This window comes from Drosophila busckii, chromosome 3L (assembly GCF_011750605.1).
Source record: "Drosophila busckii strain San Diego stock center, stock number 13000-0081.31 chromosome 3L, ASM1175060v1, whole genome shotgun sequence".
In the NCBI taxonomy this organism is placed as follows: domain Eukaryota; kingdom Metazoa; phylum Arthropoda; class Insecta; order Diptera; family Drosophilidae; genus Drosophila; species Drosophila busckii.
In genome coordinates, this window is record NC_046606.1 from 7,027,170 (window position 1) to 7,050,973 (window position 23,804).

General features: G+C 38.8%; 1 protein-coding gene across 5 annotated transcripts in view; it reads left to right on the plus strand.

Annotated features, from left to right (window-relative positions):
• The window catches only part of LOC108600684, a 90,853-nt gene extending 79,374 nt beyond the window's left edge, over window positions 1-11,479 (plus strand). The window contains exons 8-10 of one of the 5 annotated variants that reach the window (XM_017988393.2): window positions 5,384-5,733; window positions 8,350-8,694; window positions 11,383-11,479. In XM_017988393.2, coding sequence (XP_017843882.1) covers window positions 5,384-5,682 — 299 coding nt within the window. In that variant the 3' untranslated portion in view covers window positions 5,683-5,733; window positions 8,350-8,694; window positions 11,383-11,479. Of the gene's footprint in view, window positions 1-5,383; window positions 5,760-8,346; window positions 8,883-11,382 lie in introns of those variants that run through there. The other 4 variants (XM_017988394.2, XM_017988392.2, XM_017988396.2 and 1 more) reach the window with 4 other exon arrangements.
• The last annotated feature ends 12,325 nt before the right edge of the window (window positions 11,480-23,804 follow it).

The window sequence follows — 23,804 nt, forward strand, 5'->3', positions numbered from 1 at the left end:
GCCCAAGCCGAAGACTTCGTTGTCGTTCGTTCAAGTGACATTCAATTATTATTTCAGTGCAAAAAAGCAAAAAGTTTTGCAACAACGCACAAAACGAACGACAATATTGTTAGAACGTATTACAGCCCAAAAAGATATCCAAACGACATGGATACCAAGCTCAAGTGACAGCCCAGACAGACAGACAGACAGACAGACAGACAAACAGGCAAGACAGTTAGTTAAATTGTTAGCGAGTGCGCAACTGCCTGTAAAGGCAAAGAGTGTGGGGGGGTGTTGCCTTTACATAATGCGCATTAAATGCAAAAGTTTTGCTCAAATAGTTTTGCCTAAAATAAAATCAACAAAACAAGTTTGTGCATAAAATTTGAAATGAGTTTGCAATTGCTTTGACAGTCGCAAACTTAATTGAGCAAGTCTCGAGACTCAAAAAGGTCTACAGTCTATATGCATATTGATAGTTCTGAAGCATGCAAATTATAATAACTACAGTCTGCACTCGCTAATCGTGCAGCTTTAAATTAATGACAGCCCCCAAGGCACCAAATGTCAGCGTAGCGTAGCATGAAAAACAAGCTCAAAATGCCAGGCGTAACTTTTTGGGCAACAACTTACAGTGAGCGACAAAAAACAACACACACACACACACACACATACGCACACACACACACAATAGCAAAGCAGAGGCGGAAGTGCACGCGGACGATGCATGGCTTCCGGTTTTTGTTCGCGCGCTGGTTACGCTTGCAACGTCTCTTGCTGTCTCGCTCGCACACTTCGGTTTGGGGCTTTAGCCCTTTGCGTGCGCAAGTGTCACATATGCACATTTTATTTATAAACTCGCGCAAGTAGCAAATAAAAACCGTATACACCTCAGCTTAGCTGCCAAGTGTAAGTGTGGGCGTTGGGCGGTGGGGCGTGGGGCGTGGTTAGCGTTTTTTGCGATAAAAGCGAGTAAAATGCTTATCAAGCTGCTCGCCGGATGTGCACAGTGTCAAACAGGAGGAGGCAACAACTGCAAATAGTTTTTATAGCAGCGCATAATATACGACTATACGGCGGAGTTTAATGCATAATGAAAAGACACGCCAAAGTTAAACAATAGCCGAACAGCCACCCCCCCGCTGCTACTAAAAGCGCGATTACAGTTTAGTCAACATTTATAACGTGCAATGCAAAAGCAAAAGGAATTTTGAAAAGCGCGCAGCTTGATAAAAACAATTAAATAAAGTAGAAAATGCAGCAAATGCTTGACTTGCATAAGCTTAAAGCCAAAGTAAACTGCCATCAAAGCTTATTATTCGATTGTAGATTAACTAATGATTGATTTTAAGCGTTAAAAATAAAATTAGTTGAGGCTCGGTATATCGACAAATGAATAATCTCAAAAACTAATTTAATTAATATCTTTTACAAAGAAGCAAACGAAGCTTAGTTTTATATTTTTGATTTATGCTACAAATCAACAAGTAAGCAAATGCTTCCAGATCATATTTAGCTTAGCCTGAAGCCCTCATGCTCTCAGTCTGTCTGCAGTCAAAGCAAAGCAAAAAGAAACTTCAACGCTCTCTCGTTCAGTTAGTTCAGCTCTCTTGCTCTCAGACTGCAGTCAAAGCAAAGTCCAAGCGCATCGTACGATACACAGCGAGTACTCTCTAAGCAAAGAGCGACGCTCTCTTTCAGTCGCAGCAGTTCAGTCTGTACTATTCTCAGTATGCAATCAAATCAAAGCGCAAGCGCATCGTACGACACACAGCGACAGCCGCAGCAGCGCAATCGATTAAACGCACACGAACGAAAAACGTTTGCAACGCTCTCGGTCAGCTGCAGCAGCGCAGTCGATCGAGCGCTCTCTAAGCAAAGATGCAGCGACGCTTTCGCTCTCGTTCAGCCGCAGCAGCGCAGTCAAACGAGCGCACACGAACGAAAGTCACCAGCCAGCGCTCTCTAAGCAACGAACGTATGACGCGAGCAGCGCTGCTGTCGCTCACGCTCTCTGCGTAGCTTGCGCTCTCACTGCACTGAGATCAAAGTGCGTGGGTAGCTAAAGCAGCAACCACTTGTTAAGCAGTTAAGTTCGGACTGTTGGCGAGTGAACACGTGAGTGAAAGTGAGTGCGTCGTCAGTTTCATAAGCAAACAAAGGGGTATGTTCCATAGATTATAGGGTATGCATAATTTAATCATTTGTGGCGCGATTTTCATAAGCAATAACTTATATGGCGCATAAAAGGTTCAACTTTAAGCTAATTTTATTTTTGCAATATATATATTTTTCATACAAAAATAACACTGCAGCATATAGAAGAGTTGTACAATAACTTTTTAAACTGCAATGAGTGTTTACTTTTGGCTCAAAAGGGTAAAACATGTATAGAGCTCTGAAATAAAATAGCTGCTCGCTATTTAAATTGTTTTTAATGCTGTCCAAAATTTAAAAAAAAAACTATTTGTGGAATTTCTGCTCATGTGTCTCTGGCAAAATAATTCTTAAAAACTTTCGAAAGGACATTCCATGCAGCAATGCTTTCCGCGAAAACTCTCACCCTCACTGCCTCACTGCTCGCTGCTCACTGCTGCTGTTGAGCAGTGTTAAAAGTCAAAGCTGCCCTTCAATTACGCTTGGTTGGCCATTTAGCTTACATTCGACTTATTTTTGCAGTGCGTCCCGCCGCCAGAAAATGAGGTTGAGGTGTAGCCCTGGCAATCAACAGTTGCACACACCCGCTGACAATGTTAATTATACATAAAAAAAAAAGAAGCAACAACAACAACAATTGTTTAATCGAGCATGAAATATGTGAATGCCCTTAATGAAGCATAAAATGCAAATAATTAAGCATACAAAAGTCAAGCGTGATTGTAAACAAATGAAAATGCTTACACAAGTGTGTGTGTGAGTTTTATTATTTTTGTTCTTCATTTTGCATGCGAATGAGCATTATAATGGTTATAAATGCAAATTGAATGCCCAAAAATCAACGCGCTTTGAGTCGCACACTACACACAAAATGCACTTAAAGAGCTTTAGGCCCCTCTCCGCTCCCTGTCCGCTGCTCTATGCGCTACGCTCTCTCATCCGGCAAGTGCACAAACAAAACGCGTTCTGTGTAAAAATACTGCCAAAGTATGCAAAGCTGCTCATAAAAACACTTGAAATGCTTAACGTGCATAGCACACTACGTCCTGCTCTCGTAGCCTTTGTGCTCAGTCTCTGTCTCTCTCTATTGTTGTCTCTTTCTGCTGCTGTGTCTGCAACTTGCCACTTGCTTAGCAGCTTCCTGCCTCCACTTGCTGCAGTAGCACGCTTTACTTCCTGCAAATCCATCAGCGCTAATTTTGCATATTTGCTACAACTCTACACCCCCCACTCCGCCTAAGCTCTCTCTCTCTCTCGCTCTCTCTTCCTCTCTTTTTTGTATTTTCCTACACATGTTCGTTTTTTTTTTCTGACACAAATTGTGTGTGTGTGCAAAGTTATTTAAGCTTACAAGCGGCTTCTGCCTTGCCACAATCATCCACCCACCCCCTCACTCTCGAGCTGACCTTGTGTCTCTCTTAGCTGCTGCTGCTGCTGCTGCTGCTGCTGATGATGAATTATGTGCACCACGTACGTTATTAATAATTCCTATGCTGTCAACAAATACATTGTGCGTTACATTTGACGCCAGCGCTAGACCACAGCCCAGCCCACACACACACACAACATTGCGTATGCGTAATATGTTGATATTCAACGCTCAAAATTTATTAAGCAGCTGCTGCCGCTACCAAACCACAACAATGTTAAAAAATGTTAACGCGTGCATAAATCTACGCATGTTGTAAATTTCGCTAAAGCTCTCGCGCTACGACTTTAATGCGTGTGCGTATTGCGTATACGCCGCGTTGTTTGCACATTGTATATTGAATTTGAAGTGCAGCAGCAGCAGCAGTTAATTGCTTGAAAAATTAAAGTCAATCAATTACCAGCGAGCGCCCAAGTCACTTGAGCAAGCCGAGCCGAGCGCGTTAACAGCCTCGTAGCATGTGCTAACACTTAATTTTATTAATTAAACTTCCAATAGGCAGACGCCAGCGTCCCAGTTAAGCGGCCAGTCTTAAAGCCAAGTCCAGGCACAAGTTTGCTAGCGAAAGTTGCAAAGTAATCGCTGCATTTGCTAAGCAAGTTTTGAAGCTAGCCAAGTATTTGCTTAGCTAAAGAGGCGCTAGAATAGAATAAAATTGCAAGGTGCATAGCAAAAGTTTTTGCTGTTAAGTAATTCTTATTTATTTAATTTCAAGTTATGGAATTAGACACTACATTTTAAATTAAATAATACTGCTGGCAACAATTAGTTAACTCTTGCTGATGTATTTAAAATTTTTCATTTTATTATTAGCAATAGAGTTCGATCTTCATTCTTAAAATTGCTTTAAGCTTAAGCAATCAACAAGTGGTTTGCTCAATAGTTTAAAGTGTTTCTTTGTAATTATTTATTTTATTTTATTTGATTATTAAATTCCAATTTATTCTGATGTGTATTTTGCTGTTAAATTAGTTTGCTATGTGCTAAGTGGCAACTTTACTAAATTAAACTAAACTATACTATACTATAATAATATTTATTTATTAAATTAAAATTTTCAAAATTAAGTACAATATTTTAAATGTAAAAGCGCAGCAACAAATTTAAATATTGCCGAAATGTTAAAAAAAAGTTATATGAGACTTTACTTAGTGCCAACATTTGTTGCTTGAATTTAACGCAGCGCGTGCCGCTCTTTTTAGTCAATAAATTAATAGTGTATTATTTTTCTTATAATTAGTTATAGTAAGTAAAGTCATTGAGCTCTTTTTAATGAATTGAGCAGCGCTTTAGCTAAAGCTATTCACTTCCCATTTATTAACAGAATGTGAATTCAATAGATTGCTGCCGTCACTCTCTCTCTCCATCTTACACTGCCTCTTCACACTATTATCTCTCAACTTAAATCTCTTTGTGTGCTAAAAAGTAAATTGAAATTTAAAATGTTATAGCTCTGGGCGCTTGACTTTATGCTCAACTCTCAGCGCTCACACTTAGCTAATTATATTGTTTGACTGTCATTTGCATATTAAATATTTATAAAGTAGTTTATTTAAACATATGTGCATAGTCGTAGTGCCAACTGACAGTTTGCAAGCTGCCAACGAAAGTTCGTTGCGTGCTTAGCCAAACTAGAGAGCTGCACATTAATTAAATATTTATGTGTTGTGCATACAAGACAAACAAACAAACACTTGAAGCCAAACAGAGCGCAACATACACACACACACACATAGATACACACACACACACACATTTATTTGTATGTTAAATTTAACATTTAAGCTCAAGACAATGCAATAAAGTTGAAATTAGTTCGGGCCATAATTTCAGGTGAACATCCGGAGGCAATGCAAACTGGTTCATCCGGTTGCCACTACAATTGGCTAACAATTGGCTTGCTGCTCTGCCTGGTCTTCAGCTACAATCACAGACAGCAGCAGAGCAGCGTTGCAAGTGTTGCAAGCGACGCCAGCGTGGCCACAGCAGCTGCCACAAACAGCTCAACGCCAACAGCAGCAACAACAACCACAAGCATTGACAGTGTGGCGCATTTGCTGCCCGCGGTTAACAACAACAGCCGCGCCCCTAATCAACGTGGCTGCCACAGATGATCGCAGCAAGCTGTTGCCACTGCCACAGCGGCCACAAGCCGCATGTAATGTGTAAGTTTAAATTCCAAGCAAGCAACTATAGCTATAACTATAATTAACTAACTAATCTATATGTATACATTACACTGACTGTCATTGTTTAGCTAACAAATTAATAAAACATAACATTAAAAGTTGTAATTTCGTCAGTTCACACACACACACACACACTCACACTAACAATATGTAGTCCAAGCTGTTTAACATTTAATGTGTATTTTGTATAGTTTGTGCCGTGTAAATAATCAGCGTTAACTTATTAACGTTAATTGCCACAACAAATGTATCGCATTACATTATAAAATATATAAAAAATAAATACGCATAATTATATGCATAAGCTTTTGTACAGACTCCACTAACACACTAGTTTATTAAGTAATTAGTTTGCATATAAAAAGTTATAATAAAACACTTGCATAAAATATAAAAATTAATTGCCATATCAGCTGTACAGTTTACTTATTTACGCTGCGCAATTTTTTATATTTTTTTTTCACTTTTAATTTAATCAATAAACAGCAATTAAAGCGTGCCACACACTTTCCCCAACACTTTTAAGCTGCTGAGCTTAGCTGGTTTTATTTTTAATAACTAGCATGTTATTGTTATTCATTTTGCAAACTGCATCATCATCAGCTGCAGCTGCAGCTGCCAGTGCATTGAATAGCTTTAAGCTAAGATTATAAAAATATGTTGCGTGAAAAAAACAGCGCTACATAAAAAACGCAGCAGTGCAGGTAAAACTGTAGTGCGAGCTTTATGCAGCTCAACTGTTTTTTATAGCATGCGTAATGCTTTTCAATTGCTACTTTGATAAAATATCAATGCTCAATGCCAGCTGATTGGCTTAATATAAATAAAAAGCTCAAATACACTTGCATCAAGTGAGAATTGCAGCAATTTAACTACAAATATTTCAAATTCTATTTTATTCCAATTAAAAACAAATTAACACTGCTTACATATCTCAAATGTATTGAGAAATGTATTGTTTGAAACTTTCAAACCAGCTGCAATTTTATATAAGCAATAAATGTAGCATACATTACAGCGCTCAGCTTTTCATGCATATTCCTCTTCACTTTAGAACTTAACAAATCAATTACAGCAATAAAATGTTTTAATTTTAATGCTGTCTAATTTTCAACAATTGTTCTATTCTATAAATAAAAGCATTAGTCACACTAATTGATAAAACTCTTCAGCTTCCAACTAAAACTTCCAAAACTAACACACACACCAAATAAAAAGGACAAACTTCCATTTGGCTGCCAATTGATGCGCATAACATTGATAAATATTTTATTACACATTTAGTTGACAGCAATTCAAATTATTGCTATTTACACTTTAGATTATTGAAATTTTATTTGCACTCGCTGTAAATTTGTGTGTCTGATTACCACAGAAATCAGCAATTATGGTTTTAATTATATTTGTGCAATTATTTTTTATGCAAAGCCATGTAAGCAACATATAAATAAAATGCTGTGCAAATGCAATCAAAATAATTCAATTAAATGTCATGTTTAAATGCAAAAAACGCAAAACTAACCCAACCAAGTAAAAATTAAATATTTGTCAATTGCTATTTGCAAAGTGCAATATAAATCGCTTTGACAGCAACAACAAAAAACTTGTTTAAACAATTGCACTAATTAAAACAATGATTTTATAATTTTCAATTGCCAGCGACACAAACAACAAATTGTTAATTTAATAAACGAGCAAAAAAAAAAAAGCAAGAGCAAGTAATTAAAATTTTATGTTTGTTGTGATTACGAAAAAATTTGCATACAATTTAATTGTAGCTCAAATGCAAAAAGCCGTTAGATAACGCGTTAGTTTTTATTGCAGAAACTAAAAGTAAAACTAATCAATCAAAACTAAAACAATGTTTATGCATAAGTGTATATGTATTAGTATTTTGTATGTGTATAAGTGTATGCCAGCCAATTTGTAACTAACACTTAAATAGCTAAACTAAACTAATACACTCAATGACAAAGGCCCACAAGCAAAACGAAAAATAAACTGCATAAATTATAGATAATGTATCTATGGCATAGCTGGATAAACAAAGTAATTCCTGTATATTAAAGTTAATTAGCTTGCGTGTGTGAACGAGACAGAGCGATGCGTATGTTTGTGATTGTACAATTATGTTCGTAGCTATGTAAGCATTAAAATTAACATTAACATACTTACAATACATATAGTCTAACAAATATAAAAAGCAATTGAACTGTATATTCAAATATTTAGTGCAGCGAAACAAAAACAAAAACCAAAACGTAAATCGCATCATAAAAAGTGAAACATTACTAATTTTAACTGTTGCCCGCTAGTTAAATAAATAAGTGTACTATTTATAACAATAAAAGAAACCAATACACATAGCTAATAATAAACAGAAAGCCAGTCAGACAGACACAGACAGACACACACAACAAGAACTATGTACATTAAATGCATTCAACAATTTTTATTAAAAACAAAAAAAAAAAAAAAGAAACAAAGCAATGAGATTTACTTATGCATTTTTTAAATTTCATGCGATTTGTGCGCCTTTGATGTGCTGCCGTTGCTCAATTATTTATGCAAAACTACAATGCAACACAGCAGCTGACGCAAGGACGACAACCCAAATAGCCTCAGCCCAGACCCTATCCCTACGATGTCGTATACGCAACGACAGGCGACAGTCGACAGTCGAAGAAATATAAGCTGCAACGTATGCGTGTGTCACATGTAATCTCGGGATTATGGACACAGCACACAGCACCAGGCAGCATTTCAAATAAAGTAACACAACCAAAGGCGGGGGCGGGTGGTAGTTGGACAGCTCATTGAAAACTGGGTCAGCAAATAAATCGAAATATAAGCTTATGGCCCAGGTGCTAGAGCCTTCGAGCCTATAAAAGCTTTTAGTCGTAAAAATTCAGTAATTAAATCATATATGGCCAAAAGGTAAGTTTCAATTATGCACAAGCTTCATGCTTAAGTTAATATATCCGTTGCGTTAGTTAGTGCAAAGCGCACTGCCTGGCTTAATGGCAGAGCCCCAGCATCAGCATCGAATGACAATCGACTCATTAATTAACACATGCGCACAGCAAATGGCGAAATGGCGATGCAAAAAATAAAGCACTCGACAAAAGGACACGCTGCAAAATGCAACTGTAATTCTATTAAAGCTGCCCACAAAAGCGGCGCTAAGCCGCATGCAACGCCGCATGACAAATAATAATGAAGGCCACAAAAACCAGCCACAGCGCCTAACCCAAATGCCAACCAACCAACCAACCAGCCATGTGCCCAGCATGCCAACTGCCAACTGCATTGAACACAATGCCGCTCCAGCCGCGCCCTAACAACCATTTAGACGCCACAAGGACAGCGACGCCCAGGCCGCTGTTTATGCAAATTTTTATACTCTCGCCTGTCTCAGCGGCGAGCGCTCACATGTGTGAGTTTTGATTTTTCTGTTTAGGCCGCAAGAATTTATTTAATGTGCTGAGCGCGCGCATTAGGCGCATGCTGTTATCCTTTTTGGCAGCAGTCACAATATTTTGTTATTGATTTGATAGCAGCCTGACAGCAGTCACAAAACAAGTTTAAAGCGCGCACACTCACACACACACACTTGAAAGTTGCGCAGGACATGCTTTATGCAGTGATTTCTGCTGGCAACAATTGCTGCGTTAATTAGCCATTAAATTGCGTTTAGAACAATTCGCTGCTCGCATAAAATTGCACTATTAATTGTTAGCGCTAATTGTTAGCGCTGTTGCAGGACAATTGCATTGCTATTTGTTGGGTAAGTAGTGCCTCAAAGGACAGCAGCCTTAATATATGCTCTCATCTGCCTATAACACACAATTCCTTTACAGCATCAACACCAGGACTATGTCATTTAAAGCATCAACGTAAGCACTATCTGCATGCCAAAGGACATACGTATCGGGCTTATAGTTTCGGCGCTGTGGCTAATTTGCTATGCAAGGACATAGCTTTATAGGCTCCTGCTGCTGCGTTATCCTTCCAATTCCAAAAGGACCTTCATTTTCGTGCTCCTGTGCATCAAATCTAACGATCTGCATTCAAGGATTTTAAAAATTGTCAAACAAAATTCTGCCGAAAAAATTTGCAGGGGGTGGGTCGCAAAAACTGCCCCAAAAACACAAATTGTGCTTTTTCTCGGAAACTACAAGGACCACAAGGATGTCACTGGGCACGCAAGTAGTGCGCTTAAAGACCTTTCAGAATGTACCACTCAAAGGACGAATATCCTTACAGGAGCGGAGAAAAACGGCATTTTCCGTATACAGAAAATCAGCTCTAGCTCGTGAGTCCTGCGCAGGATCAGGGCCAAACTAGTGTCAAATGATCCTTATTCAAAAGGACTATCGACTGACCAAAGCACATCTAAATTGTCCTTGTAGTTTCGGAGATACAGTGCATTTTGTGTTTTTAGCCGCTTTCCTTGCACCTTGAGCCCGAAAAATTCCAAGTGTTGGGATAATAAGATGACCCCCTAATCCTTGAACGCAGTTCGGTAGAGTTTGATCCTGTGAGTGTTTTGGCCAAAAATTTTTAAAATGCGACAGGATATGACCGAGTTATGGCCAATTTTCTTTCTAGAATTGCACCTGCAAATCAACTACAATTAGTTGCATACTTTAAGGCTGAACTATGTAAACAAGCTCAAATCGCACAATAAACTTGGCATACATGCTTAATTATAATTCCAATTCCAAAGGAATCATTTTCGTGCTCCTGGGCATCAAATCTAACGATCTGCATTCAAGGATTTTCAAAATCGTGCAAAAAATTCTGCCGAAAAAATTTGCAGGGGGTGGGTCGCAAAAAATGGCCCAAAAACACAAATTGTCCTTTTTCTCGGAAACTACAAGGACTACAAGGATGCCACTTGGCATGCAAGTAGTGCTCTTAAAGACCTTTCAGAATATATCACTCAAAGGACGAATATCCTTACAGGAGCTGAGAAAAACTGCATTTTCGATATACAGAAAAATGGCTGTATCTCCCGTATCCTTTGCAGGATCAGGATGAAATTGGTGCCAAACGATGCTTATTCAAAAGGACTATCTACTGGTCAAAGGACATCAAAATTGTCCTTATAGTTTCGGAACTACAGCGTGTTTTATGTTTTTGGGCACTTTTCTTAAGCCCTCTGGCTGAAAATTTCCAAGTGCTGGGATAATATGATAACCCCATAATCCTTGAATGCAGTGCGATAGAGGGCAATGCTGTGAGTGCCGTAAGCCAAACATTTTTAAGATGCGACAGGATATGGCCGAGCTATGGCCAATTTCCTTTATAGAATTGCAGCTGCAAATTAACTGAAATTTGTTGCATACTTCAAAGCTGAAATATGTCAACAAGAGCGACTAAAGCAACGAACTTGGCAGTGTGCTAGCCAACGAATGCAGATCCTTGCATGCAGCCCGAAGTCATTTAAGCCTTGCAAAATTTGTAGTCCTTGAACCAATGCATCTTACTCTAACGCTTACTTACCTTATAGCATATAATATCCTTGTACTCAAAAAAAGTAAATAAATTGTATTTAAATAGTGCTAGGAGTAAGTTGTATTTAAAATTATTTGTGTTAAATTAATATATTAATATTAATAGGTCGACACGCCTGATGAGATGAAGTCCTGAGTGTCCTGAGCTGCAGGCAGATCAGCAATCTGTGAATTGGAAAGTAAACTAAAATTATAGTAAATTCAGCTGATGCAAAAATAAATTAATATGCTGATTATTTTGAGGCAAATGCAGATAAATTCAAATTTTTATTTGCCCAATTGCAGTTTTTAGTGCGAGGGCTGCAACACTCATTAATGCATTAAAGCAGTGCGGACTTAAAGTCTTTAATGCCCCCGAAAAACTTGTGGCAAACGATAATGCAGAAATATCTGCGTAATAGTTGTGTGTGTGCATTTTTACAACAGATTTATGGCGAGCGTTTGTTGCTGCTGCTGCTGTTGTTGGTGTGTGTATTGTCAAGGACTGTGGCGTGCGTGTGTGTGTGTGTGTGTGGCGTGGTAAATGCGGCAAGGCACAAACTGGCCGCTGCCTGAAATGCCAGTTGAATTATAGAGCATTTGAATGAAATTATTTTAATTGCGTAAATCACTTTGCAAGGCAACCAAAATTCAACAATGCTGCGGCATTTAGAACAGCATGCATGTGTGTGTGTGCGTGTGTGTGTGCGTGTTTGTGTGTGTGTGCAGTTAGTGCACTTATTGGCCCAATCTCATTTTATGTGGCGCACTTTCGAACGGCTTAAATGTGCCCAAAAGCGCATTGTGAGCAAGTGGGAATGGGTGGGGGCGGCACAATACAATTGCCAGTTGGAAATTGAAAACTAACGAATATTTAAACAAATATTTTAGCTGGCATATTTGCACTCCCATTCCCTGGTAATTGTTTTCCCTAGGTCGACAATACAAATAAATTCTTGCAACAATTGCACTCAGCCAAACAGAGCAGCAAAAACAAACAGAGCAAATGCAACGAAAACAATGCGCAGACCCAAATGATCGAAGTGCCAAATACCTAACGAAATATATATGTATATAGAAATAAAAACTTGGCATATTATTAAGTTGGGGCAGCGCTTGTTACTTGTTTGCTTATGCAGCAGCGCATGCCCTACTTTCAATTAATTTTACTGCAGCTATGAACTCCGCTGGGAGTTGGTTTGGGCCAATACACGAAAATTTTGTAATTTCAACCATAATTTGTTCAAATTATCGGCAATATTATAAATTCATTGCATTTTTAGTTGCGAGCAAACATTGTGGCGCACTTGTAAATTGTACACGTTGCGTATGCGTGATGCTGCGCGCTCTAAGCAGCAGGCTAACTAAAATGATTATTATTATTGCTGCCGCTGCTGCTGTTGCTGCTGCAGTCTATATAATTTATGAAACACAAACAGCAAAGTTGGGCAAATGTTATGCAGGCATTAATAAAACATGCAGCCAGCCAAAGAGCAACAAACAGCTGTTGCAAAAACTTTAAAACTGTTAAAAACTTCTCAATGCCAAAGCGCATGATGCGCGCTCTCTCTTTCTATCTTGCTTGCTATCTCTTTCACTCTTGCGTGTATTACATTTGCTTTTACACTAATCCTCAGTTACTTTGGCCCTTTGAGACGTCAAGCAAGCGTGACCGTAGAAAACTTTTGCTTTATTCTCGCATTCATAAAAGCAAATCACAAACACTCACACACGCACACAGAGAGACACACACACATACAAATAATCACAAACCCATTGACAAAACAATTCAAGTTGAGCTTCACCCTTCTGGCTTGGCTGGCTGACTGTTTGTCTTGGGGGCGAGGGGAAGCCCCAAGTATTTGACTTGGGTTTTGTTTGACTCTCAAGTGTTTATTGTTGTCACTGAAGCATAATGCATAGCAAGACGATATCAAGATATAGCCTCTGCAGACATATAACGCAACACTTGCCCTATCATGATAAATGATAAGGCTTAACCTCTAAATAAGACTTAACGTCTGCTTGCCTTACCCGCCACCGCTCTCTCTCTCTCTCTCTCTTTTATTAGTAAGTGCAATCTGCGCTTTTAACTATAACAAAGCAACAGCACTTAACGCTTACTTATCTATATATATATAGATTTTAATCTTTATACATATCAAATCTATGATTAATTGCAGCTTAACATTTCATTTTTGCCTTGAGTTTATTTTGCTAAACTTCGTTATTAAGTTTATTGCGTTGCGATTTCGAAAAAGGATATTTTAGTACATGCGCAAACAGGTTAGTTGCTGATCTAAAAATTTATTTTAGTTCACTCACTTTAGCTGCTTTGGCAGCTTCGTTAAGTTTTAGCTTGCTTTTAGTTATTTAGTACAAGCATGTTTTCTCACTAGATGGCGCTAATAAATTTTAGCACGCTCGCATAATTTGCTGCTTTTAGTTAGAAGTACTAAAGTTGAAATGAATATATTTGATCCTTTTGCTATAAAATGCTAATTTGGGCAATTGTTTTATTTTAAAACATATAAAAAAAAAACTAATTTGAAATACACAAAATTCCTTTAAATATTAAAGAGTTTTAAGTTGATTTTTTAACTGAAAATCAAAAGAAAAAACGAGTTTCGTGTCACTTAATTTACTTTACTTATTAATAGAAAAAAATACAAATATATTAAATATAAGCGCGCTGGCATTTTATATGTTTTATATGTAAATAAAATCTATAAATCTCTGTAGCCAATCAAAATGTAATTTGTTGCTCTTAACAACAACTTAGAATGTCAAATGAGCATAAAATAAATCTAACAAGTAGCAAAGGCATAACTTAAGCGTGTCTAAAAATAGAAAACGCTTTTGTTACTCACACACACACACACAGCTAAGGCATAAAAGGACCTTTCTTCTAAACAGGTAAGCGCGCTGTCATGTCAAACCCTTTGGGCCTTCCCGGTAATGCTGATAGATTTTTCAACACAAATCTCATTTCAAAAGCAACAAAAGAAAGCCAAAGAGCGCGCGAGAGTAGAACGAGCTGTTAGCTACGCCTACTAAGAGCGGCGAACATCAAAAGCAGCTAAAAACAACAGAAAACAAAAAGAAAAGAATAAAAATGTCCTCGTATTAGATTAGCGGGCACAAATCTAAGAAGACACGCTTCAGCTTCAGTAAGGTTTAATTGCTTTAAAATAAGACACACCCACAAATGACAGAAAAAAAAAACACAGAACAGAGAAACAAATTCATGTTGCACGCACATTTGCTGCAAATGCATGTAGGGCAAGGAGCGAGCGGGGCGAGCGGCGGCGTTTGATGTGCAGGATCAGCGACAAAGTGGGAGAGAGAGAGCGAGAGAGCGAGCGCTGTCAATTGCGGTTGGCTTTGGAAAAAAGAGCGTTTTAGCTACGGCCAGTGGGAATCAATCTGCAGATCAACTACCCCCCAACCCGTCACCGTTCGCTACTCTCTCGCTCTCTCTCAACATTATGCTAGACGAATGAAGTGTGTAATTTGAAATTAGCCTCAGCTCAGCGGCACCTTTTGTGGCTTGACTGGCCGCCTCTGCACCTGCTGACAAGACGTGTCCTTCGACGGCTACTCAGTTACGCAGCCGCCGCTTCAAGGACGTTCCAGCTACGGCAGCAATTTGTATGCATCAAGTCTATGGCCAACTAATTTTAGGACACATTTTAAGCATCGAATCCGCCCGCTTTGATGTTTGTCTGGCCGCTCTAATCAGGTTTTCGTCTCGGGGCCGAAATTGATTTCATTTTCATATTTCAATTTCGAAACGCACGCACACACACACACACACACACGCACACACATAGACAAAATGCAAAATCAGTAAGACCAGTAGTCGCGACATGATATAAATTAACTGTTTTGACTTTGTGAAATGAAATGCGGCCTCTTTGAAATTCCAAATAACCAAAATTGATATCTCGACCTAACTCTCGACCCCTCCACACCCGCCAGCAGAGCTGCCGTTCCAAAAGCTGTGGGTGAACATAAGTAGATGAGCCGCTCTAAAAACCAAGACGACTATGTGCTGCTCTTAATCAGACTTAAGCAAGAGTTGAAGAGCTGAACTTTTAGTTTTAATAATTTGATAAGATAAAAAATCAGAATCTCAGTCAGAATCTCCTTTCTAGATCAGTATGTAATATATTTCTGAATATTTAATAATTGAATACCACAATAATCATTCTTGCCTCAAATCGTTTCCATAACTAAACACTACCAAAAATTAGATCTATCTAAGTTCTGAGTCTATCAAGATTTGCTTTGAGAAGTTTCCAAATAAGTTTGTATTAAAATCTCTGGATATTTTCTAGAAATGTCACAGACAACAGAAGTATTGAATTTGAAATATTATAAATAAAATGTATGAATTATAAATAATTGTGCTCTGTGCTTTGTTATTAATTTTAAATTCTCGAATATAGCTACGCTCAATCTTTAACAATTCTGACAATTGCTAAGCCAGTTAGAGTATTCATAACTGCAGTCAATATAAATTTAAGCTTTGGCCAACTGTCGTCCCCCCCCCCATAACGTTGATATCGTTAGTAGTTTGGCCAAAAGCGCCGATTTCTTTTCGGCTTAAATGGTTTATGTACGTTTGCAACCAGTTTAGGCTCTCTGCGCCTTGCTCCGGCTCCAGTTCCAGCTCTGGCTCTGACTGTGGCTCTCGCTTTGCTTTGCGTATTCAATTTAACATTTAGGTGGGCCGTGGCCGGCGCCTTTGAAGCATGCAGCTCGTTTACCACGTGCCGTCTGCTGCTCCAGCAACAAAGCCCCAGAGCAGCAAGACGAGTCAGCTGAGTGGGCGTGATGCTGAAGCTTGAGCCTGCTAACAACCAGCCAAAGACACAAAGAGAGAGAGAGAGAGAGAGAGAGAGAGAGAGAGAGAGAGAGTAGTGCAGGGGGGGCAAACAAAATATGTCGCTATCCCATTTGATCCAATCAACTGAAGCGACAACAAAGCTCCATTTGAATTAATAAACAAAAATGTTTATTTGCTAATATTGGATATGCATAGCTAAAAATAACAACAATACACCAAATAAACAATATAATATTCAGTTATGTATATTCAAGCAAAAATATGCTTTTGTTTCTGTCTTTTGTTGTCGCTTTCAAGTCGAGTAGCAATTTGAACGATTTTAATGATGTGCTCAACGTTTTATGATTTAATTAATAATGTTGTTGCTGCTATTGTTGCTGCCCGCTGATTGTTTTGCCTAAACTATTTATTGTGGCTTAATTATGTGCGATTTAAATTCTTAATGAATGCCGCCGCCTTTGGCATTGTAAGCGGCGGGGGTGTTGTCTCCAAATCTAAAATCAAACCAAACAAACAGCTACTGATTTTATTTTATAACACAAAAGTCGCTTATTTTGAAGTTCCTTGACGTAGCCAAACATGCGCCGATGATTTAAATGTTAACTAGCCGACAAATCTGCATAATGCGAATATAGGAGGTCAATACATTATTTATGTGGCGAGAAAGCGAAACTATACAAAATAAAAATTTAAATTTCAAATTTCAATTAAATGTGCACGGTGGGGGAAGATTTAGTTATATTTCCAACTTCCATCTAACTTTCTAGCACAAGTATGTCAAGTTATAAAATGTTCTGGGAACTCATAAAAGCTTTGACTTAAACGATTTGTTGTCTAAACAAAAGCTGAAATTTTATGCAAACATTTTAAACATTTTTAAAGGTTTAAACTTTCTAGAACGAGTGTGGCTTGAATTGAATATTAAACATAAAATGCTCTAAAAAATAAACAAAATTTTGTAAACATATTTTTAGAATTTCTAAATTTCTTGACTTGAAATTTCTTCCATTTACAATATTTTTGATCTACTACTTTTACTACTACTACCACTACTACTACTACTACTTTTACTACCACTACTACTACTTTTACTACTACTACTACTACTTTTACTACTACTACTACTACTTTTACCGCTTATCTTAAGTAAAAATTTCAAAATAAATAAATGTTTGGGCACCTCAAATATTCATTAAAATCTTTATAATTTTTTCATTATCATTATTTGCTGTTTACTCATTCTTCGCATTTAGTGCTGCATAGCTTCGCCCACTGCTTTATACTTTATACCAGTGTTGACTAACACTCAAATTTGTGAAGCTTAGTTATCGATTTGAAGCTAGTGCTGGCGACATTATGTTTGTAACTCTGTTGCGTTTTTTTTTTTTTTGGTTGCTTTGCTTAGAATCAAAGTCGGATCAGCGCAAATCTCTCTGATCTCTCCCTGGGACTCTCTGGGCTGTGACTCTGGCTCTGGCTGCTGTTGTTGCCTGTCGGTTGAACACTTTGATGTCCTAATTGGTTTATTACTTTGTCGGCATCTCGCGTCTGCTTTTGTGCCTCTCTCGCTCACTCGCTCTAGAGCTCTCTCTCTCTCTCTCTGTTGCGCTGTCTCGTTTTTTACGCTGTTGCCTGCTTTATTTATTTCTTTATTTCTTTAGAGTTTTTCATGCGCTTTGTATGGCGCGGGCACTCGAAACTTGAAGCTGCTCCACCAACCAACTGCTGTTTGCCCCAAGCTCAAGCTCAAGCCTAAGCGACTGAGCACGCGCACACAGCTCCAGACCCACTCTCTGCCCCCCTCCCCCTCTCTCTCAGTCTTGCTGCTGCCCGCTGGCGTTGGCTTACAATGTTGCCGCGTGTGCGTTCAATCAACATGTTGCAATATCAGCGCAATTTGTCAAACTATAAACAACAATGCCAGTGGCTTAAATGGCCCTATATCATATGACGGGCAACAACAACAACAACAACAACGGACACATTAAAAACTTGACTTTTTGCTTAACTAAGCTATAGTTAAAGTCTAAATGCGCATTTCAAGGACTTTATGCCTATAAAAAGCAAACTGGAGTAAACTGCTGGCAACAAGTTGCAGCTTCTAAGCAGCAGCTGCTCTGAAATATTCCACTTAAGCCTAAGTAATGCCAATAGAAATATTAAGTAAGCAATTGAAAATTATTTAAATAAATAGAATAAATTCTATATTACAATAATGTAGCCAGAGCAACGAAGATATAAAATGCTTAACGTATCAATGAAGTTATTTGATTCATAGCTTTAAGATTTGTTTTATAACTTTAGCAATAAACACAACTATGCATTTGAAAGTTGTCTAATGGCAGCAATTATATTTTTTTTAATTTTTTATAAATTTTTTAGCAGCCATTTGTTAGTTGCTAAACTTTTGCTTTTATATTAGCATTATCAAAACTTTGTTTATTATATTTAAATAATTAATAAATAGGCAGTGCTGCTATTTTTGTTATTGCAGCATAATTTGTCATAAACTAAGAGCATAGCATAATTAAAAATTCTTTCAAATTGTTTGCTTAGAGTTGCTGATTGAGCATTTATTTTTTAACTATAAGCAACAAACACTTTTGTCTTTTTTAAACTGGACTAAGCTTTGGTTTTGCTTAAATTGTTGCATTTCAATTGAATTGATTTTTGCTGCTAGTTGTTGCTGCTGCTGTTGCTGCTAGTTTGGCGCCAACACTACAAGTTGCAGTTGCTGTTGCTGTTGCTGTTGCTTCCACTGTAGCCAGTTGCTGTTTGTCTTTGCTCGCACAATTTGTCAACATGGCCCAGAGCAGCGCTAACTGCTCAGAGTGAATCCAAGTTGCTGTTGCTGTTGCTGTTGCTGTCGCTGTGTTGCATGTTGCTGTTGCATGCGCTGCAAACTGCGGGAGAGCGAGCGCTTGCTGTGTTTTTGGTGTGCGGTGGTCCTGTCTGAAGTTTGCCGTATTCAAAGCATAAGAAAACTCAATCAACTTGCTCATAAATCTTGGCACAATTTGATGAGCCACGCACAGCGGGAAGTCGCTCTCGCTCTCGCTCGCTCTTTCGCTCTCTCTCTCTCTCTCTGAGCTGCGCTTGCATTACTCGGCTTATTGATTATCAATGCCTGTTGCAGCGTCGCCATTTCCGATTCGTCATCATTGAAGTTTCAATCTACGAGCGGCGACGGCGACTGCTCTCCACGCTGTGTGTGGCGCATTCTGAGTGTTTTGACAGTGAGACACACACACACACTCACACAGACACATAGTTTCCACCTAAATTTGTGCCTCTCCAGAGAGCGAGCGGCAGCGACACATCAAAAGTGTGCGACTTGAGCTGTTATTGATCGTTCATGTCCCGCTGTTGTGATCCGCTCCCAGCATGAGATATTTTGATATTACAAGAGCCCAGCAGACGACCCAACTCTACTCCCAGTTGATGGCTAACAATGATGCTCGTTGTCGCCGTCGCCGTCGCCGTCGCTTGCCGCTTGCCGCTCGCCCCGCTGTTCATAATCTACACACACACACGCATTGACATAAAGAACAGTCGGCTGCTTTTGAAGGTCCTTTTGGCCAAAGTTCTCACTCACACACACACACGCACACACACATGCACACACATGCATGCTGGCTGGCTGTCTGGCAGTTACAGTGAATGATTCGCTGCAATATGCAAAACACAATGAAGTTCTTTGAAGCGCATCGCGTCAGGTAAGCGACAATTATTTATCTTACAAATTTACCTGAAATTAAATACTTATGTTTGTCGCAAGCGGCAAGCGGCATGCAACAGTTGGCGGCATGCCGCTGTCTGAGTTGCATAGACTTTTGTATACCTTGGAATGGGCAAGAGCAAGCTGCGAGAATTTGAGCGCATTCAATTGAAATCAAATTGCATTTGAGACTCAAAATAAATAAATTAATGCACAAATATGTTTCAAAATAAATTGAAATAATAAATAAATAATGTTTGAAATTTGTACACAGCAGTAGCTTTATTTTAAATATAAGTCTTTAAATAATACAAAGGCTAGAAATTAATAAGAAACTTTTTTTATTTAATGCACAATTCGTTGTTAATATTAACACATTATTGTGTATGCATTTAAATCATTGAATAAATTGCTTTTAGTTTGTTTTGTTGCTTGAAAACTTTTGTTGGCTAATATTGAGTGTAAGGAATTTTACAAATATTTTGTTATATATTTGAGTTTGTATTGTAAAATAGCAGCCACATGTTATGCATTTTGTTTGTTTAAATTCTTAAATTTTCGCCTGGCCTGTTGTTGGGAAATTCCCAAATATGCTAAGAAGCAGCAGCAACAGCATTGCCTGCATTTTATTTATGAGCAGCAACAGCTTTAGTTTATTATACCCTATGTTAGGTATTTTATGGGCTGCAAGTTACTACTGCAAAAAGGGCGACAAATTCCCCCTTTTTAATCAGCGGCACTCACTTTGATCAACAGTTGTTGCTGCTGCTGTTGTTGTTGTTGTTGCTGTTGCAGTTGTTACCTGCGCACAAGGTGTGACAAGTCAGCGGATTTGCGTGTTTCTGGCGAAATATTTAAATGCAAAAGATTATCGGCAAAAACTGAGGCTCAGTTTTTCACTCGCTCGCTCTCTGCTTAATCCTGCGGCTGTTTGCTTTTGATCTGCAGTTGGCAAGCGCTTAACTAATTAGCAGCTGGCATTTGCCTCATTTCCGCCACAACAACAAAGCAAAACAATTTCGTTGAAGGGGCAAAATGCTAGCTAAACTAATCCAATCATAATCGCGCAATCATAATTACAACAATCTTCACCAAATGAAACGCGCGCGCGCGGGGCCCACAGACGGCGAAACACAAAAGGCAACAAACTTGCTAAGCTAACGGGCTAACACACACACACAGCTACAAACAAGTCAACAGACAAGACTTCTATTGCAGCAGCAGCAGCAGCAACCTGTTGCTCATTTGTTGTTGCTGCTGCTGCTGTTGCCTGAAGCTGAGCCAGACAAACGTTAAGATTGTAATAACCATGTTAAAAGCAATTTACGTTTAAAGTGCTACTGTGATACGCCGCCGATGCGTTGCTTGATTAAGCCTAAGGGACGCCGAGACGCAAGACGACGACACACACACAAATACACTTGAGACTGACCAGCGGCCAGTTCGTATCCAGGAGTTGCCTTGTCTGCATTTATTTGGCGGCAAAAGTTGTTTTGCTCTCTCGCTCTCTGCTGTTTCTTTTTTTAATACAAACTTTCCTTTCATATTCACAGTCCACTTAACACGCGCGTCGCACAATGCGCCTCAAAACACAAATGAGCAGCAGCAGCAGCAGCAGCTACGAGGCAACAGTTGCTGCTGCTGCTGCCCCAACGGTGGCGGCGGCAGCCTCAGAAAAATCTGTGCCTTGGCTTTGTCGGCACGCTTTGATCTTGGGAATGGCGTGTGCCCAATGCAGAGATTCCGCTTTGTTGTTTTGCCGCCAAACAGTTGCTGCTGCCGTCGCTGCTGCTGCTGCTGCCGTCGCTGCATGCAACAGCAATTTGCCGCCAAGTGAGTCGCCGAGTGCGCAAAAGACGTTAGCTAAGAGTTGAAAGAGCTTCGAATGCGAGAGCGCGTTTAAGAGAGAGAGAGAGAGCGACCAACTAACCCCAAACGCTGAAATTTGGCACAGCAAATTCTACTAAATTTAAATTAAAGTTTAAGGCTTTATAATTTAATAAAATTAAGGCAAATGTGGGCGCTTTTAAGCTCGAATTGCTTTAATGCTAAACAAATTTTTAAATATATTAAACAATTAAATAAATTGCTTTCAAACTTATAAAAACTTGCTATGCATTTAATTAGTTTTTTATATTTTTTAAGTGTTTTTTATGAGCTTTAATAATTTGTCATAATATCTGTGGATTTGCTGTATTTTTCATATTTATTTTTCTATAGTAACTTTAATCAAACTATAAAAGTAAATGCGCAATTTCAATAACTTTGTAGCTTAAGTTTTATATTGTATTAATTGCTTTTAATAATTCAAGCTTAACTTAGTTAATTTAAAATTATTATTATTATTATTACTGCCAATGCTTTTCGCTTAAGCTGCTCAGTTTTGTTATTATAAATTGCAAATTGTTAACGTTTGTTTTTATATATTTTTAATAATAATTATTTTAATAACGCAACTTTAATTAAACTATAATTAGGCAACGCGCTTTTAATGCGTTGCCATAAAAATTACTATAAATATAAAACGCTTATTTATTAACACTAAGCTGCCGAACTATTAAAGTCTACAGAGCTCAGAACTTAATTAATTTTATAGCAAATTGCGCATAAATTTAGCATTTTATGCGCACTTTGCAACACTGCTCGACTGCTGACAACACTAACTGCTCGAAATGCAAGGCAATTATAATGTCGATAAGCTGCTGGAATTAGAGCCAAGGCAGCAGCAGCAGCAGCACCTGTTGCTGTTGCTGAGCGAGCGAGAAAGCGACACAATGTTGCAGCTGTTGCAAGCAGGAACAACAGTTGGCAGTGTGGCAAAGGATCAAAGGCCTGCCTGTGCAGACTGAACCGTTAATAAAGCTGTGACTGAAAATTTTAATTGCGCTGCGAGAGATTAGAGAGAGAGAGCGTGAGTGAGCGAGAGCGAGCGACTACGATTGATGTCAAGCCACAAAGCAGCGGCAACAGCGACTTTGAAGATTAAGCCGAAAGTTATGATGCCAGCAGCAGCAGCCAGAGTAAGAGCATCAACTACATTGAGGAGAGCTCCAGGTGCCTGCGCTGGCCTAGCATGCGAAATTATATGGCTCAGTGGCAGCAGCAGCAGCAGCGACTGTGGCAGCTTTAACTACGCAGTGGGCTGCTGCTGCTTCTTCATCATCAGCTGCTGCTGCTGCTGCTGCTGCTGCTGCTGCGGCTGCTGCTGGCGTCGCTGGGCATTTGTCGGCAAAAGATGAAAGCTGGCGGCAACACTTTGATGCGGCCAAGATCAAAGCTGCCGATTGTTTACATAATAGTGGCCTTTGAAACGGAACAATAGAATGCCAGGATCAAAGAGATACCGCTTAACGCTTAAGCGAAATGTATGTCCATGCTAGAAGCAGCGCAGCAGCAGCAGCGAAGAGAGCGCAGCGCTCTCTCTGCCACTGTAATTGTTGCCAGTCTCGCTCTTTCGCTGGCACTTGCAACTGCCACGCATTGCGTATGCGCAATCTCCAGAGATATATACAAGTTGCTGCTTTTTATTTTTTTTTTATAATTGCGCGTACTTAATGCAATTGCGGCGCCTTGCTCAATTAACACTTTCAAGTTTGCCGACAATTTTTATAGAGCCGCTTAGGCCTACACAACTGGCTAATACAGTTAGCCCCAAAAAAAAATACACAGAAAAGATAAAAGATAAAAACAAATTGCAAACTACAAATTTTTATGGGGCTGGCATAACTTTCGGCAAAATATCAAAAGCCTTCGGTTTTGGTTGCTCATTAATTGAAATACGATTTAGAAATGGTAATGAAAATGCGTAGGGCACGAAAAAAAAAATTCCCTAAAAAATAAAAACAAAAATTTATATATTATAAAGCAATAAACAGAAAATTAAGCATAAAGCTGCCGCCGTTTCTTTCTTTTTGTTTTTAGATTTACAATTAGATAAAGACGCGCTGACTACTTTATTGAGATTTTATGTGCTTAAGCC